Genomic DNA, 18,703 nt, shown 5'->3' on the forward strand with positions numbered 1-18,703 from the left:
ATGAACGGTTTTGCAGTCCAGTCTCCATCAGTGAACAATTGATAAATTAAACAAAATAAACTTCATGTGAAAGCTATAATGAATTTCCTGTTTACACAATTGCACTTTTTGACAATGTAGTACACAGGTATAGAAGGGTATTATTTATATTTGCACTATTTGTTGTCACCCAGATGAGGATGGGTTCCCTTTTGAGTCTGGTTCCTCTCAAGTCTTTCTTCCTCACATAGTCAGAGTTTTTCCTCACCACCGTTGCCTCTGGCTTGCTCATTAGGGATAAATTTATAAGTTTAAAATTCATATCCTTAATTTATATTTTCCTGTAAAACTGCTTTGTGAAAATGGCCATTGTTAAAAGTGCTATATAAATAAAATAAAATTGAATTGAACTGAAATTGGCCACTCCTAAAGTTTCTGCTATCTCTCCGATTGGTCTGTTTTGTTTTTTCAGCCTAATGATGGCCTCCTTCACTTGCATCGACACCTCTTTGGACTGCATATTGAGAGTTCCCATGAACAGCTACCAAATGCAAATTCAATGCATGGAATCAACTCCAGACCTTTTATCTCCTTAATTTATCATGATATAAGGAGGAAACAGGCCACAACTGGCCATGAAACTGCTTATCAGTCAATTGTCCAATTACTTTTGAGCCTGTGAAAATGGAGGGATTCTGTAAAAAAAAATGGCTGTAATTCCGAAACAGTTAATGCAATTTTTTTGTTAAACCCCTTGAATTAAAGCTGAAGGTCTACACTTCAATCACATCTTGATTGATTCGTTTCAAATCCATTGTAGCGGTGGTTGTGTCACAGTCCAAATACTTATGGACCTGAACCTGACTGTATATGGTTTCAAGTTTTAGTAAATTTATTAAAAACAACAAAACAAAAATCAGATTTATAGGCATACTCAGTCTTTGCTATGACATTCTATACAGAGGTGATTAAGAACCCAAAGGTCACTGTGACGGAACTCCAGATGTCTGGTGGCCAGATGACACAGGATGAATTAATGATAAATTAAATGTATTCAGTTTGTTTAGTTTGTGCATGCTTCATTGGTTGCTAGGTAATAATTGATAATATTGGCAAAAATGTTAACACTTACTGGCAACATTTTTCTTTTCTTTACAGTACTGCTGCAATTCTTTTTGGTGCACAGCTGGAGACCCTTTGAAGCAGTTAGGTTACAGTTACAGTCTGTAATAAGTAACCTACTCGTGTTATATTACAGTTTCCACTATAGCGTTAGTGTCGTAGTGTCATAAACTTTTTTAAACACTCTGTACTAGACTAGAATTTCCTAATTTGAGATAAGATACTGTAAGATAAGATATTATTTATAAATTAAGATATGATATGCCTTCTGTAATATGGACTGTAGTATGTGAAAATCATATCTTGTCAGATCTTAAGATTTATTATTAATATTATTTTTATATTAAATTGTGTTTCTGATCTATCTATCTATCTATCCCTGATATTATCCTCTTCCCTATCACATGACAGCTCATGCAGCATCACAGGGCAGTGTAACACACTCGGAGGAAAGCACTATCTGCACCCTTCTGCATGCATGAGCTCACAGACTCTCAGGATTGGCTAATGTCACTCTGACTGACGAATGATAAATACACAGACACAACACACAGACAGACAAATACACAGTGAACACAGACACAATATGGCAGTTCAACCCCAGTAGGGTGGATTTAATGTGGGCAAGAGAGAGAGGGAGAGTACATCAGAGAATGCATTTCTTCCAGGTATCTTTGCACTGAGAGGGAGGGAAAATGTGTGCCACAAGTGGGTGCAGGGAATTTTGGTGGTTGGACCCTACCCTTTAAGAAGGCCCGGTTTTATAACCCAGCTCTTTCCACCACCACCCTCACTCCCCTTTAAAGGTTAGCCAGGGGTGCCAGAAATCTCAGCCTTAAGACATGTAGAGGCGAGAGGTCAGAGCAGGGGCTCCCAAACCTTTTGGGCAAATGACCCCAAATGCACATTCTGAATTTTCTACAACCCCAAGCCTTGATCACCCAACATTTCTATATTCCATACTTACATATTAGGACAACCATAATATTTGAACATTTTATCATATGTCTTTAACATATCTGTGGTTTAACAAAAACCAAAGGAATATTCCTTGCACTGACTTACCAGTTTAGTGAGAAAGGTGAACTTGCATTGCTTGACACAGCTTTATAAAACATCAGGAGGTGTGTTTGAAAGGGTGCATCTCTTTCCACTGTCACATCCAGCTTCAAACAATATAAAAAAAAAACAGGATGGGTGTGCTGTTGCATGAAAACAATCCAGACCAAAGTGGTGTGAGATGGCCAGAGGAGCCTGGTTTATACTTGATGCGTAACTTTACATATCCATTTGTTTTGTTTGTCCATTTTTATAGCTGAACTGCACTAATGCAGCATGTCAGGATAGTGAAAAAGACTAAAACAGCATTTACACTCTTAATATAAATTTGCCTTGTGGCAGTGACAATTTTGTTCTAATATTGACATATCAAAAAATTAGCACAGTGAAGACAAAATAGTCTTCATTGCTAGAGTGATATTTCTTATATTAATTCGTAATAGCTATAAATAAAACAAAAGAAGAGAACCCCTTGGCCAGAGTCTCTTTCTTCACTGTCTCTATTAAACAACTGGGTGTTCATCACCTGCTATTTTTTGTGAGAGCACAGCTCCAAGTCCAGTGTCTGGTGCATCCATTTGCAGGATTGGGTAGATGTCAAAGTGAGACCTTATTAAGCTTTTGCAGTTATTGCAGAACCTCAGGGTCCTGTCCTGTTTTGGTATTATGATGACAGGCTGTACCGGGGCTGTATGACTTCTTAATCATGCTGAGTTCCCTCATTTTCCTCAGTTCCTCCTCAACAACCTGTTGCCGTCTTCATGGTTTGTGGTAAGGCCTCTGCCATATTGCTCCTGGTGTTTGGATTTGATGTTGGATTAGTTGTGCTTGCGTTTGAGCTTTTACATTCTTGGTGCTGGTGGGTAGACAGATAAGGCCCAGATCCCCTCCGTTGTAGGGTTTGGTTGGATCCGCGGAGTAGATGAGGGCAGAGAGGGCAAGCACAGATTCAGCCAATTTTTTATAAGATAAACATGACTAATCTGCTCATCTCTGTGCTGCCTCCCTTTTCACGAAGATATAAGGGCCAAGAACATGAATCTGGCATTTGGTGTGAGAACCATAACATAGTTGCCTGGCTGGAATTTTCAAGGCTGATAGTTGTAGACATGTGATGTCTTTCACGATGGGGCTCACCCTGCAGACCAGCTAAAATGGGGAAGGCTGCTGCTCCCATGCTTTATAAGCCACCTCCAGGATTCTGTGAGATCTCCTGCCAAAAAAACCTGAAACATTGAAAATCCCAGTGGAGGCTGGGGGGACATTATAGACAGCAAAAAGCACATAAGGTCCTAGTCATGTCCAAATCTATGAGATTTTGTTCTCAACACACATGCCAATGGATTTATTATCTGCTGGTAAAGTAGGCTTCTCATTCTTGTTGCACTATTTGCATGTGTCTGTTGATTTTATTATTGTTCATTTTTAGTATTGTTTTTTATTGTCTCATGGTAATTTGTTTCAGCTGTGAAATTGAGTGGTTTCCTTTAAGGAGTGAATTGTGTGAAGGGCTTCCTAACATATATTGAAGGTTTCACTAGAGACACAAAGCATTAGAGGTGGATCACATAGTTGGCTAGTGATAGTTACCCTTTCTATCCCAACCCTATTCAAGCTACCTTGGCTTTACTCCAGACTGGACTTCTGCCTGGCTAAGTATCATCTCCACTCTTCTTCATTCGACTACGAATTATCTCCATTTATTTAACTCACTTATTGTTGCTTTTTCTTCTAACATATCACCAATCTGTGTCCTCACAACTCACAGACCCAGAGTTATCCTCCAGGAAACAGAGGCCGTATGAGAGTCCCAAATTGTGGTGGTAGATGGGCTCCTGAACTGCCGTCTGCCATCCAGAAAGCTGATTTCAGCTCTGCTTTATCTTCCATTCACTCTTGCCATTCCATTTTCTACCATTGATTGAGACCTTCTTCGCTTCAGAGGAGTCAGCTACCCTGGCTGCTCTGTCAGCTGCCAAAGCTTTCTCTCATACTTTACAGTCACACTTCTTGCGGAGTCTCATCACAATATCTCATAATCCTTTGAAATCCATGCTTTCACTGTTACCTCTCCCACTGACCTTCATATTATTGTCATGTATGGCAACATGCTGCTGACTGACGTGACTGCTGCTAAGACATCCTTCATCCTTCCATCCATCGTGGAAGCATCTGCATCACATCCACGCAAACAGCATCAATTTTTTTTTCTCAACCCTCTGCCTCCTCTTTCATTCTCCTCCTTTACTGATGATGACTTTGCCACCTTCTTTTCTGTGAAGATTAGCTAAATCTTCCAATCCTTTCCTCCTACCCCTGTTCCTACACTGCGCAATCCCTCTTCCCCTCCACTTCCCTTAACACATTTTCTCCTCTTTCCATAGAAGAGATCCTGCAGATTATCTTGTCCTGCAACCCTACCACATGCCCGCTGGAACCCATCCATTTTACAGTGCTCCAGAATATCTCATAGGGTCACTCTTTCCTCACTTCCAATGTAAATAAGACTATAGCATCTGTTCATTTACCAAACTGTAAATTTTACCAAATGTGCTCAAGACAGCAAGGGTTATACCCATACTGGAAAAAAATCACTTCTGTCCTTTCTTTCTAAAATTGATGAATGTGCTGTACACAGTTAGTTCTTTCTCTATCTTACCCAGAACGACCTCTGATATCTTAACCAGTTTGGCTTTAAAGGAGCACACTCCACAGAAGGTGTCCTTGTGGAGGTTACTAAGAAGCTTCATGCCACTAGATAAGCCAAACTGTGATCGGTCCTCATACTCCTTGACCTTTTGATAGCCTTTGATACCATCAACCACAAGACTCTCCTGTCTATCCTCAGGAGTCTTGGAATTAGTGGCTCAGCATGGTGGTGGTGTGCTTCTCACTTGGAGAGGTGGTCATATCAGGTGACATGGAGGAGATACACATATGCTCCATTCAGACTCTCCACTGGTTTCCTGGGTCCTTTTCAGTTGTCCCTCTATACCTGCTTTCTCAATGAGGTCATATTCTCACATGGGTCTTCCACTGCTATAATGATAACACTCAACTCAACATCCTCTTCCCAGACACTTTATGTTCCTGAAAGGATCTCAGCATGTCTGGCAGACATCTCACCATGGATGGCAGCTCATCAGCTGAAACTAAATCCTAGGAAGACTGAACTGTATTCCTATGTCTAATGATCACCCTAAAGAACACAGACACTGCACACAACGTTTGTGTAGTTCTTGAAACCAACTGTCTTTCTCACCTCACACTTTTAACCTGTCTCAGTCATGCAGGTTATATAGGTGCTTATACAGTCCCTCATCATCTCAAGACTGGACTACTGCCAATTGCACCTGGCAGGTTGGCCCCTACATGCCATCCAACCCTTCCAACTTATTCAGAATGCAGCTGCTAGACACTTCACAGGACATGTGTAACACTCCAAACTGCACCATGCTCTCTTCAAGCCTCAAGCACAACCAGCGATGGGCCAGGCCCCACTGGGGCCTTCAATATGTGGACATGTTGTGGGTAACATCATATTCACATGCCACTTGAATCCTCCAATGCCTGAACCAGTTTTCCCTTCACAATGAAAATGCACATGGGGCCCAAACCCTTATTGCTTGCTCTCATAGAGCTTGGCTACCCACTGCCCTCATGCGGCAGGGCACTCAAGAAATTGTTCTTCAGTACCCTCTCAATCACCTGGGTGGCAGTCTGTTCTTCGGGATGGATACAGTAATGCGTAGTAGCTGACTCATCTGATGGTGGAGTATAATGCCATGGTTGTATTGGAATGACTGTTGAGCAGCCACTCCAGATGTCAGACCTATTTGTTCATGGATCTCTGCTTTGCACTTAGTGATTGCTGCCATTGATTGTAGACATACTATATGTCTGTTGGGCCTTAACTATGACAATATTCCTGGTCCCACTCTTTGCTTTCTGTAACACGTTTGAACATATTCAGGTCCATTTCCACATCATTGTCAGTGGTCAAATTGGTTAGAAGATTGCAGTTCTTCCTTTTGCTGTATGTGTGATGGGAGAGAGAGAGAGTTTGTGCTGGAAGAAGTTGCCAGAAATCCTGTGCACTGGGCTGACCACCAGCTGTGGTTTGCATCTCTTGGAGTAAGTCTAAAAAGGGATAGGGAGCTAGAAAGTGAGTCATGTGAGGATCATCAGCGAGCATTGTTCTTGTCCTCTGTCTTCAAAGATATGGATGCACATAGTGGCATGAAAGTTACAAAATGGCACGAAAGTGACAAAGGAAGTAGGTGAACACTGGCTACGTGTTTATCAGGATTTTACCATAAACATTTCCTTACAGTGGAGAGGAGTACATTCATCCACAACAGCTGTAAAAAAACACTATAAAAATGCTATAAACAGACATACAGTGTTGCCAAAGTGGAGCTTTAGAACACAGAATATTGGAAATAAACTAAATGTTTAATTCAGAGTTTAAATTTCAGAGGTCTTATATGAAACAATTTTTTTTATCCAGTGTGATATGTATGGAATAACAAAGGCCGTACTAAGTATGTTATAATTTCATAATCATCAAAATGTTAATAAGCATATAAGTCACTCTGGCATCATATTATCTTCTTATAACAATATTACCTAGAACATTTGAACACCTTATTTGCATAATAAATCACCAATTCTTTCTTTGTTAATGTGACTGAATACACTGCTAAAAACCAAGTGAAATTATTTTAGACAACATTAACAATAGTAACACCACCACCACCAACAACAATGATTTAATAATAATAATAATAATAATAATAATAATAATAATAATAATAATAGTGGCTTTAATGATATACTTAGCCCTGTTGTTTAAACTATGCTGGAAAGAGTATCTTAAATGATAGGCTACCCATGAGTCCCTGAATAAATACATTTGTTTCTCCTGTCTCTCCTCAAAGTGCACCATTATTGTCATGATTAGTTTAGCAGTTTTCTCCCTGGCTTTGGGAGAGGCTTTTTAAATAGTCTAAAAGTAACTGCAATAACAGTTTGACTTTGAAAGTCACACTATATCAAATAACAATTTTGGCAGTTTGTGCCATCTGGGTACTTAAGTAGTATCTTCAGACTATCTATCAACCAGCAAGGAGCAGCAATAAAAACAAAAGCCTTTGCATCTTCGCATATTTGCCTTTGATACTATTGTCTAGGTGGGCTATCATTCCTTAGCACACATCTTCTATGATAATGATTAACAAAACACAACAACACAGTGCTTCCCCAATGAGCACACACCATCTCTAGGAAAAATAAATAAATAAATACATTTAATGTGTTGGCCTTAGGCAGGGTACTACATATCTTATTCACCTTAGTAAAAACAGGGGATAGCAGAGTGGGCACTGGTTGTGTTCTCTTAAAAGCAGGATAAATTACATTACAAAAATACAACACAAGTTCAAGAAAATATAACATTATTAAAATACCATTATCGAATATAGCATGCATGGACAAAATGTATTTCAGACCTGAACCTTCTAAAGTTATGTGAAATCCATTCCACTGCATAATCGACAGAGATATAGAGAAGAGCTGTAAGGAGAAAACAGAGGATTAACCACAAATTCCTTCTACTATCTCACATACTAGAGAGTAAGCTTGAAAGAACATGGTCCACAAATCAAAATGACAAGGGGCCCACAAAGAATAATAAAATGCAATGCCCATGGAAAATGAAAAGTATAAACTGTAAGATAAATTGAGATAAATGGTGGATTTGGATACAAACTGCCTCCTGACAATTAGTTAAACAGAGGAGGACAGCCTGGAGAAAACAGGAGACTTGCAATGGCTGTACAATTTTTTTCTGTACTTTAAAATCTCTCTGCTTCATGCGCCTCCTCCTTGAGCTCACACAAAAACACTTTAAAGAGTAATTACACCACAATTTATTTTTAGTTAAAAACTGAAATTAATTGCTTTATAAGAATATAACCCCATTCTTATTTTCTTTATAAGAAAATAACCCCAATCTTGTTGAAAATACATTCATCTAAACTGTTAAAAAATGGGGAGAAAGTGTAGTAGTTCGACTCTCTGCTATATGCACGAATGTGTCATGGCACCCAAGTATAGAGACATGTCACATTATGTACATTAGTCACGCAGTGTTACTGCCCTGTGGTGATGACTTGCTTCACCACACTAAGCTACTAGAGCAGTCAAGGAGTTTGGATGATGATTATAAATGATTTACTATAATTGTACTGTACACAATGATGATTTTATGAATATAGGAAGGGAAGAGTTTCCATCCAATTCTGTCCATGTAATCCTGCTGCGAGATGAAAACTATTACTTGTGAAGGCTCTGGCTAACTTGGAGGATTTCCCTGCAAATTTTCCATCTTCCCTCGGCAAACAGTTAATATAACAGCCACAAGTATACATAGAGAGTAAGAGCAGTGTGAAAGTTGTGAGGTTGACTTTGTGGTGTTATGAATAATAATATAATAAATTGGGACAACAATATTTTGATATTCATCAATGAATTGTTAATCGTCCCATAACTATACATATCAGTGTTAGACTGCTAATGAGCAAAAAGATGTTGCTATCTACACTATTACTCTACTGACGTCACTTATTACTGTAACTTTTATAGAAATTGTAATAAACTCTATAAACAGTTATTAATGGGCTGTTTCTTTACTATATAAACCCCTAAGCTAAGGACAACACATGGTTTGTATCATTCACTGACTGAGTCTCTCTTCAATCTCCATATAAATTTCCAGGAGTTGCATATGCTCCCTTAGCCAGAGGCTCAAACTGATGAGGCTCTGAGCCGACTGTTTGCTTATCCAGCTAATTATTATTATTATCACATAAGGGTGATTCTGGTGAAAAGTCTTCCACTTCAAATGATCTCTCTATCGCAAAAGACTCTGTCACACGTTGCTATCTCTTCGGTCAGTTTCCATTATTAGCATAAAGTTTTAACCATGTGATTGCACACTGCTAACAAATCCTACCTCGAATTCCCCCATACCCCACACACTAGCGACTGAGCCCCTAAAGCACAAACCTGCAGAGAGGGCAGGGACTAACAAGAATCCAAAGTGTAATTACTATTTAAACTGTATGTGAGCCTGGTGGAGGGGCCTGGCTAGAGCCTGCCACTGTACTGCCTCTTTGTTTGATGGCATTGTCCACTGAAAAAAACACAAGCAAGAAGGGGGAAACAGAGCAAAAGCTGCATCTGGCCCCATTTTGTATACAAGCTGGAGACACACCAGCCTAAACTTAACTTTGCAAATGACCTTTCGCTGCTGATCATTCCCTAATGACAAAGTGAAAAAGATGTATGACAAGCAGAGCTCTGCTTTTCCTGTTTTTAAAGTCTTTTTTCTTTTTGTCTTGCATCATTACTCAGTCAAGGTTCTAAGAACTGTGAGGCACTTTTTTATAGACACATTTTTCCTTCTCACTCACACATTCACATACTAGACAAATTTGCTCACAGCCATTCACACAGAAAGAAAGAAAGAAAGAAAAAAAAAGAAAGAAAGAAAGAAAGAAAGAAAAGCTTTCATTTAAGCTAAGTCAAATTGCATTATACTCCTATAATAACTATGGGTTTAAAGATACATTTCTGGCTTAAGAGATGCTCTAGTATTCTCAGACAGAGCAGGGGAACTCTTGACAGGATGACAGTCCGGTGAAACAAAGGTCTTCTGTGCTGAAGTTCTCCCTACAAGCTTGTCACACACTCCATGTCTTCATCAACTAGTAGCTTACTGTTCAGTTGATCTTGCTCAGCAACCTGCAGTCCTCCAACTCCCTTCTCAAGAACCTTTATTTCCCAGGCTCTATTTTGTCCCTGGCTGGTTCTCACTCCATTGCTGCAGTGCATATTGGGCAGGAGGTTGCTGTTTGGGCTGTGAGGCCCATTGGCATTGAGTACGCTTTCTGATACAGTTTCCATCGCCTCCATGGTCATGTCATGTGTAGCAGCCAGCTCCTGCTTGGCCACCTTGACGAATGAGGGGTCCTGTGAGTAGTGGTCCAACTGTTCTGATATCAACACCTGGGAAGAGACAGACAGAACTTCATTTGCTGGTGTTACCTTTAACTGGTGATAAATACGTTTGATTCCTGCAGTAAGAGTATCAGGCTATTATGTGACTGCGATAAACCCATTTAAAATGCAACTTTTTTACAATGTAATTCTGTTTATTTAATTTATTCAACTTTGGGCTAATTCCATGTACCTCATACAGTTCTTACTTTAAAAAAGAATTGCAGTTTGGAGATCTAAAGATCTGGACACATTAAAGAATTTTTGGAATGTGGCTTAGAATATTACATGGTATCATACAAACACATAGTACTGACTATTCCAAATCCAGCAGTTTACACTCTTATTCCTGAGAAAATTATAAAAGTGGGACCTGTTTGTATAAATTTGTAAAAAAAAAAAAAAAAAAAAAAAAATACACTCAGTGGCCACTAAAATAGGAACACCTGTACCCCTTTCATGCAATCATCCAATTAGCCAATCATGTGGCAGCAATGTAATGCATAAAATCATGAACATATAGGTCAAGAGCTTCAGGTAATGTTGTCATCAAACATCAGAATGGGGTAAAAATGTGATCTCAGGGACTTTGTGACATGGCTGGTCGGGTTTACGCAGAAAAAAAACCATCCAGTGAGTAGCAGTTCTGCAGTCCTGCAATGTCTTGTTGATGAGAGAGGTCAGAGGAGAATGGTCAGACTTGTTGAAACTGACACAGCCATGGTGAACAGAAAAACATCTCAGAATGCACATGTTGAAACTTAAAGCAGATGGGCTACAACAGCAGAAGACTGCACTGAGTTCCACTCCTGTCAGCCAAGAACAGGAATCAGAAGCTACAATGGGTGAACAGACTCACCCAAACGGGACACCTGAAGATTGGAGAATGAACAGGTGATGTTTTTTCCAATCTTCAACAGTTTTGGTGATTACATAATTGCATGAATGAGCAGGAATACAGGTGCTCCTGTACAAATGCAGTCCCCTCCTAAAATATTGGAACAGCAAGGCCAATTGTGTTAACTTAGAACATGACACATTTCGTTTGAACCCAGACATTTTTCAAGTGATCAAAAATACTGGAACATGTGACTGACAGGTGTTTCTTGTTGACCAGGTGTGGCCTGTTAGATTGATTGTTTAAACAATTAATAGCTCTGAATATCTTCTCTTGGCTTGAGCCCTGAGTTTCACCTGTGAAGATTGCACTTCTTGTTAAAAAGGGTAAACCAACATGAAGACCAGAAAGCTGTCTACGGGAGAAAAGTAAGCCATTTTGAAGCTGAGAAAAGAGGGAAAATTGATCAGAGCCAGTGCTCAAGCATCAGGCATAGCCAATACAACAGTTTGGAATGTCCTGAAAAAGAAAGAAACCACTGATGTATTAACAACCAGACAGGAAAACAGGTCAGTCAAGGAAACAACAGCAGCTGATGACAAACACTGTGAGAGCTGTGAAGTAAAACCCAAAAACAACAGTCAGTGACATCACCACCAACCTCCACAGGGCAGGAGTGAAGGTATCACAATCCACTGTGATCTTCTTTCGAATAAGACTTTGAGAGCAGAAATATAGAGGCCATTACCACAGGACGCAGACCTCTCATCAGCAGTAATCAGAAGGCCGGATTGGAGAAATACAGAGATGAGTCACAAAAGTTCTGGAATCAAGGCCAAAGTGTGGAGAATGAAAGGATCTGCTCATGATCCAAAACATACGAGCTCATGGGTGAAGCATGGTGGAGGTAGTGTCATGGCTTGGGCTTGTATGGCTGCTTCTGGACTCACTAATCTTTATTAAATCTTTATTGGTCTGCCACCAAAGGTGCTATGTTCTAAGTTGTTTAACACGTTTAGATGTAAATATCAGGAAATGAAAGCTGAAATTCTGATCTATCACCTCATATTCATCTTTTGATCTCAAACCCAAATGTCTTCAGTGTATAGCAAGAACAAAAGAATGGCCTTACCGTTCCAATACTTTCAGAGGGGACTGTATATTAAGTGTGGCACGCAATGCCATTATCTGTTCTCAAAATATTCAAAATATCTGTTTTCATATTTAAATTGGAAGTGGATGTGGTCTATATTGGAAAGATTTATTTTTTTTTAAAATGTGAACTCTATCACAATGCACTGGAAGCACTGCTTGTAAAAGACGTCATTTTCATTCACAATTTATAAGAACAAATGTGCTGCAATTAGCAGCACATAATTTTATTCGACTCCTTATGCCCTTTTATATTTAATGTGACTACGTAAGCAAGCTATCTATATTTCAAAGCAACAATCAGAAAGGTTCGCTGGACAATCTTTAAGAATCAGAAAGTTCAAGTTCAACTTGTCAAATATTTCCAGAATACAGAGTACGCAAGAAACAATGAAATTCTTTGTGCTACAGTGGCATAAAGTGCATACAGTAAACAAACAGAGTCAACATGCTAGACAGCAGGGAGAGATTGTGTAATATGAGTGTAGTGCAAGCGATCATACAGTAGTATGAGAATGATTGTGAACACTACACTCTGTAACAAGATGCATAGGAGGTAAGTAACGCCTGTATTTTCCAGAAAGATTTTTCTTTTAGTAACAATGGTGAACAATCATTTAAATCATTTCTAATTTTTTAAATCACTCACAAAAGTGACAAACGTGCACAATTAATGTACAAGTAAATATTTTTAAAATGAATTAAATTATTACTTTTGGAGAGTCCTGCAAAGATGTGCTGTCTTGTGCACAGCACGTAGCCTGTGTGTGCAATATGAAGTGTCAGCTCAATAAATAGAAGCATATACCATGTTTGTACAGAAAAATGGTAGAAATCTGGTTTTATTTTGGAGCTCAGTAAGGCAGTTTTCAGATGGAGCTACTGGATCTGCTATTAGCAGCTTGATACTGAATGTCCCATGAGCAGGCATGCCAGATTCTGTATGAAAAGGCTGCATATTGTATATATTGCAAATCAGAAATACACACCACTGTTAAATTGTTGCCCATAAAAAGAAGCAAATTGTGTCTCTACTTTTTTTTTTGTGTGTGTCTACTCTTTATGTCTACTGCTTCTTTCCTACCTGAACATTTTGGCATAGTGGCAATTCTTTTTGTAAGGTTTTTTTAGTCATAGTTGGGGTGGGAATTTTGCTGAAACCTGGTAAAAACTGAGTGTCCATGCCACACTTAGTCTGAAACTGTTTATATATATATATATACGTATATATACTGGATTCAGATTTCGGACCCATTGCACAATTTATTGTCTGGATTTGATTTTGAATGGATGAAACTGATATTTTTTCCCATTAATATACACTTTATCAATGATGAAGTAAAAACATGTTTTTAGAGATTTTTGAAAATTTATTAAGAATCAAAAAGTGAAATCTCTGATTCACAAAAGTTGTTCAGACCCTTTGCTGTGGCACTCCAAATTCTGGTCAGGTGCATCCTTATCCAATTTACACTGCAATATCAGGACAAAAAAACCAAGCCATGAAGTCCAAGGAACTGTCTGTGGCTCCACAATCAAACTGTGGCAAGGCATAGATCAGAGCAGGGATATAAAACTATTTCTATGGCTTTGAGTATTCCCAGGACCACAGTGGCCTCAATAAATTTGAAATGGAAGAAGCTTGGCACAACCTTGAACCTTTCGAGAGCTGGCCGTCCGGACAAATTGGGCATCTGGGAAAGAAGAGCCTTGTCTCAGGCATTATCCACAGTTAACAACATCCAAAGACAAACTGTAGGACTGTCAGGGCAGTTACCTTCTGGAATTACTTGAGTCTTACTATGTGCTTGTTTCTTTGTTGAATAAAAATAACGAAGATGTCACCTCGTGACCATGACCTCACATGCATTGCTAATAAAATCTCCTCATTACACCACATTTGTGCTCTGGCCATTATCAACCTGAGCGACCTGAGGTGTCCTGGCAGTCCTCCACTTAGCCATAAAACTGAGTTATATATGTAACCTTCCATTCTGTTTTCTTACGTTACAGGCTGCCAGCTCAGGTTCTTTCTGGAACTAGTGGAGACTGCATATCAAAGTTGTCATGATCATCAGGTTAGTAACAGATCCTGACAGTGCACCCCGCCAAGCAACACAATAGTTTTAATACCATCAAGTCATCACACAACACATGTGCAATTGAACAATTGAGAAGGAGTCAGGTAACCCTTTTCATTATTGACTTTTAGTCCCAGCAATTCCACGTGCAGAATCAGTGTTGGTCAATTGATCAGGGAGTCTAGCACAGCAGGGCTCTAAAGCAGATTACACACTGTGTGGGAACACTTTTGGTGATGGAGCCAACACAAATGGAAGAACTGGTAGGTCAGTCTGCTGATGTTGCATTATTGCAAAGAGCTTTTGGATTTGGTTCATGTTTGCTGCCAATTCCTTTATTTCACACTCTAACACAGAAAACACAACAAACCCGTTCACTGTTGTCTTTTTAGGGAACTGATCAGCTGAGCCTGTTTCTTGTTGCAAAAATGCAGCAAAGGTGCTTACTTTTTATTTGTAGGTGGCTGAGCAACCATGTCTGCTGTCTGCATCGCACCCCACTGCAACAACACAGTGTCAGAAAAAAGTGAATGAATACGAGCTTGAAGCATTACTATTGTCATTATGGTGCAAGTAGGGCAAGGCTCCATAAGTTCCTATTGGAAATGATGAAGCAAACAATTTAGGCAGTGATCAGGTCATTGTCCAATTTCACTGAAGACTAGCAGAGTAAGCAGGTCGCTAGTCTGCCCAGAAAATTCCAAAATTTGTTAAAGAAAAACAAATTATGAAGTCATGAAATTAGTTCTTGTAGCTCTGTATCAACAGTGCCAAGCCACTGTTACACACTGACATAAAACAAAAAGCCAATAGATATTCTAACAAATGTGGTAAGAAAAGTAAAACAGTAACAACAAACAATAACAAATAGTCTTTTTAGCAAAAGATTAATGTACTACATTTTAGCATCTTTCAAATCTTTTCAACTTCTTAGGCTGCGTTAGTGTATAATGTGGGAAGCCTATAAAGCTCCCAGCTATGTCACATTTATCCCCTTTACTATTCTACTCTTGCACGTGTAAGAAGTTGAAATGATTTGAAAAATGCTAAAATGTAGTACACTAACCCTTTGCTAACAAGACTATTTTTGATATTGTTAAATTAGTGAGTTTAATTAGTGAGGGTGTGTATTAATTCGATAACACAAATAGTTGCCAACAAATGTGATTATTGATTATTAGGACTGTGCTGTGAAGCACGCTGTGGCATTTGATAGAACTTTGACTGGAAATGGTACAAAATAGTACGACCTCCTCTAAAGTAAGGAAAGCTGTTGTGTGTTGTGAGTGATGATGTGATTTGCAATCATTCATTTGCAGGAATGTGAGAAACAGTCGAAGTGCAGTGTCCCTGGTTGAACCATGCTAATTAACTGTTGTGTATGGAGTTGTCCTACATTATCCATTTCTCTAGCTATTTTAGCTGCAGTATGTATTTTTCAGCACATTTATGGTCATATCTCTGTATCCTTCCTGCCCTATCAGAAAACATTATCTCAGGCTACTTTCACCAAAATGTCAGTAGTTTTTATGACAACTCGGTGGGTTGAAAGTGACTACACATAGTCTCAAATGAATGGCAAGTCCACAAGACTACCATCTTCTCATGTCAAGAAGAGTGTGAATTATACAGTGGATAGTTGAAGCTATTTGAATCAATTACCTAGTAAGTAGGTCAATTGTTTTTATTGGTCCAGTTTGATAAACACTGCATTTTTCATAGCATACACAATATATATCTTTTTAATAATCTTGAGTGTCAAGTTGCCATCCTGATTTTGAAGTCAATCCCAAAAAGAGTCAATTCACTTATTCTAGGCATTGTAAACTAAGAGTCGAAAATGATACGCCTCCAGCACACATGGCAAGCTAAATTAATTTAACATTAGAATTTTAAATTCAATTTTAAAGTGTTAGCAAGACTGGCATCAGATAATTATTTTACCTTTATTTTGAATCTGGTCAGAATTGAAAAAATCAGGGCTTGAAATACGGGCCAGACATATAGATGGAAAAAAAAACAGTAAAAAAAAAAAAAAAAAAAAAGACAGAATACAGTCACCTTTGTTTGTCTCATTTGGTTGCATAATCACTTGATAATGATTAAAATCATGCTCTGACAAACTTGATAAATGTCAGCAATGCTGTATTGCAGTTAGTGATCTCTTACATAATTAAGCGTAGTTAAGAGTTCTGTAGTAGTGTTTATAAATCAGGATTAATCAGGCAGGGGTATTGACAGTTTAATCGATTATGAAAATAATTGTTAGTTGCAGCCCTAGTCTGCATTGGATTCTGTAATGGCTGATGTGGGACACCTGAACCTTGTTAAATACAGACAGGTATTTGTGTGTGTTCTCTCTCCCCCTTTCTCTCTGACAGTGAGCTGTGTCCATGTCTATGTGTGAATGGCTGCCGCTGCACGTGAGACAGGAGCTGGGAAGCCACTATTTTGCTTTCTTTATATTCATATTTAATTCAGTGACAGTCTCACTTCTGTATGTTCTATAAGCTAACACTGGATGAAGGAGACTGGGCCTTTTCCTTTCAGAAGCTCATTTTCTCCTGTGCTTTAACCCAGTAAGCCAAAGAACGGAGGTGCTGAAACAATTCATCATCTGATGTCTAATCGGCACCAGGTTAACAAATTTGGAAACATCCCACTAAAAGCAAACCCAGAGTTTTTTTTTTTTTAAATTAAACAAATTAGGGGCCTTCCAGCTCTCTCTGCATTTCTGCAGCTCTGTCTTCTGTCTGTACCACGTTGGGAAACGAGGTCCAGTTGTGCCTCGTTAGTTATTACCACTCTGATGCACGCCCATGTTAAATCATGCTCTACCTGCCACTACCACCAAACAGCTGAACTGCTGCAGTGGTTCATTAAGTAATGAAGTCTACACAGGACATTTCAAATGGGGAGCATCCAAGTCAGCCATTTGTAGAGTCAGTCCATGTGATAATCATTTTAAGCCCCTCAAACAGTAGTTTTAGAAGGGAACAACCAAACAGCACTTTGCTCCAAAGATTTTTTGCACCTTTTTATTGCAGTGTTTATAATATAAAAGTTGTTTTAGCTCAAAGAACAAAACATTATATTGGGTAATATTAAATTTGACATAAATTAAATAGCTGAAAGCTGCAGCAAGTAAGCACTTTGGTGGTATGATGTCATTAGAGTGACTACTTTTATCACAGTACCACGATATAGATGTTCCCATGCTGTGGATAGTGTGATAAACCCAAAACCGGTGAATCAGAAACAGCCCCGGCCCGAGAAGAATTAAACTTAAATCTTAGATAATTAGTAGAAAATTTAAAAACTTACATGCAGTTTAAAAATGTAGTATTGACTGTTTGTGATTATGGTGCAGGCAGATTATCATTGCTGAAAATACATTATATTACCCATGTCAGTGTTAAAATTAGCCAACAGCGCTAAGCTAATGGACCGTTTTCACACTCGCTCATTTTCAGGGCGAGTGAACACAGCGATCTTACCAAGGTGAAATCCAACAGTGTTACCAACAGTTGGGTTTGTTGTATTGGATTTCGATTAATATTTTCATGAGCATGAAGCCAATTTTACACGACAGCATCATGGGCTTGGTGCTTGCATTTCTGTGGTTTCCTACACTGGTGTAATAAATATAATGCTTAAATACCAGTAATGACATCCAGATTATTATAAATTACACACTGTATTATGCATTACCACTGTAGAAGTTCAGTTTTTTATAAAAGTTTATTATAAATTCTAATTATAATAATAGAGATTTTTAATAGAAATGTTCACTCATACACAAATTTTAGATTTTAATTAACGCCCGAGTGTATGGGGATCCAAATGTAAAAAAGTTGAATAGTCTTTTTGCTTTGATTTTTTTTTTTTGAACATTTGTGACCATTCTGATGCATTTTTATAGTGACTCATATCAAATAATAGTTTTAAGTTTCAGTGTAAATATTAAATGTAAATGTTAAATATAAATGTTAAATTTAAAATATGTACATGATGTACACTCTGGAAGGTGGAGTCAATTAGCATATGAATGAAACATTTAAGTTCTACATTTACATTTAAGATTTTTATTTATATTTATTATTTACATTTATATTTAACATTTACATTACATTTAATATTTACACTGAAGCTATTATTTGACATGAGTCACTATATGAAAGCATCAGAATGGCCTTAAATGTTTAAAAGAGAGAGAGAAAAGAGCATTCACCTTTTTACATTTGGCGGCCCATAGGAGTGCTGTTGAGGTTGGATTATTGTCCACCTGGTGAAATACCAGCGTAAATGTGGGGGTGGCACAGCACCATGTGACACTTTGTCCATAACTGACTAAACAAACTAGTATGGAAGTATTTTCCTGACAAATTTCAAATTTCTAAAAATTCTGTTT

At 38.4% G+C, this 18,703-nt stretch overlaps 1 protein-coding gene across 11 annotated transcripts in view; it reads right to left on the reverse strand.

Annotated features, from left to right (window-relative positions):
• Positions 1 to 6,452: 6,452 nt before the first annotated feature.
• Positions 6,453 to 18,703, reverse strand: part of cacna1c (calcium channel, voltage-dependent, L type, alpha 1C subunit) — a 279,528-nt gene continuing 267,277 nt past the window's right edge. For 10 of the 11 annotated variants that reach the window (XM_053241769.1, XM_053241767.1, XM_034313006.2 and 7 more), the window contains one exon: positions 6,453 to 10,230. In XM_053241769.1, coding sequence (XP_053097744.1) covers positions 9,895 to 10,230 — 336 coding nt within the window. In that variant the 3' untranslated portion in view covers positions 6,453 to 9,894. Of the gene's footprint in view, positions 10,231 to 14,739; positions 14,793 to 18,703 lie in introns of all 11 variants that reach the window. The other variant, XM_053241773.1, reaches the window with a different exon arrangement.

The sequence above is a fragment of the Pangasianodon hypophthalmus genome, chromosome 18, assembly GCF_027358585.1.
Source record: "Pangasianodon hypophthalmus isolate fPanHyp1 chromosome 18, fPanHyp1.pri, whole genome shotgun sequence".
Lineage (NCBI taxonomy): Eukaryota > Metazoa > Chordata > Actinopteri > Siluriformes > Pangasiidae > Pangasianodon > Pangasianodon hypophthalmus.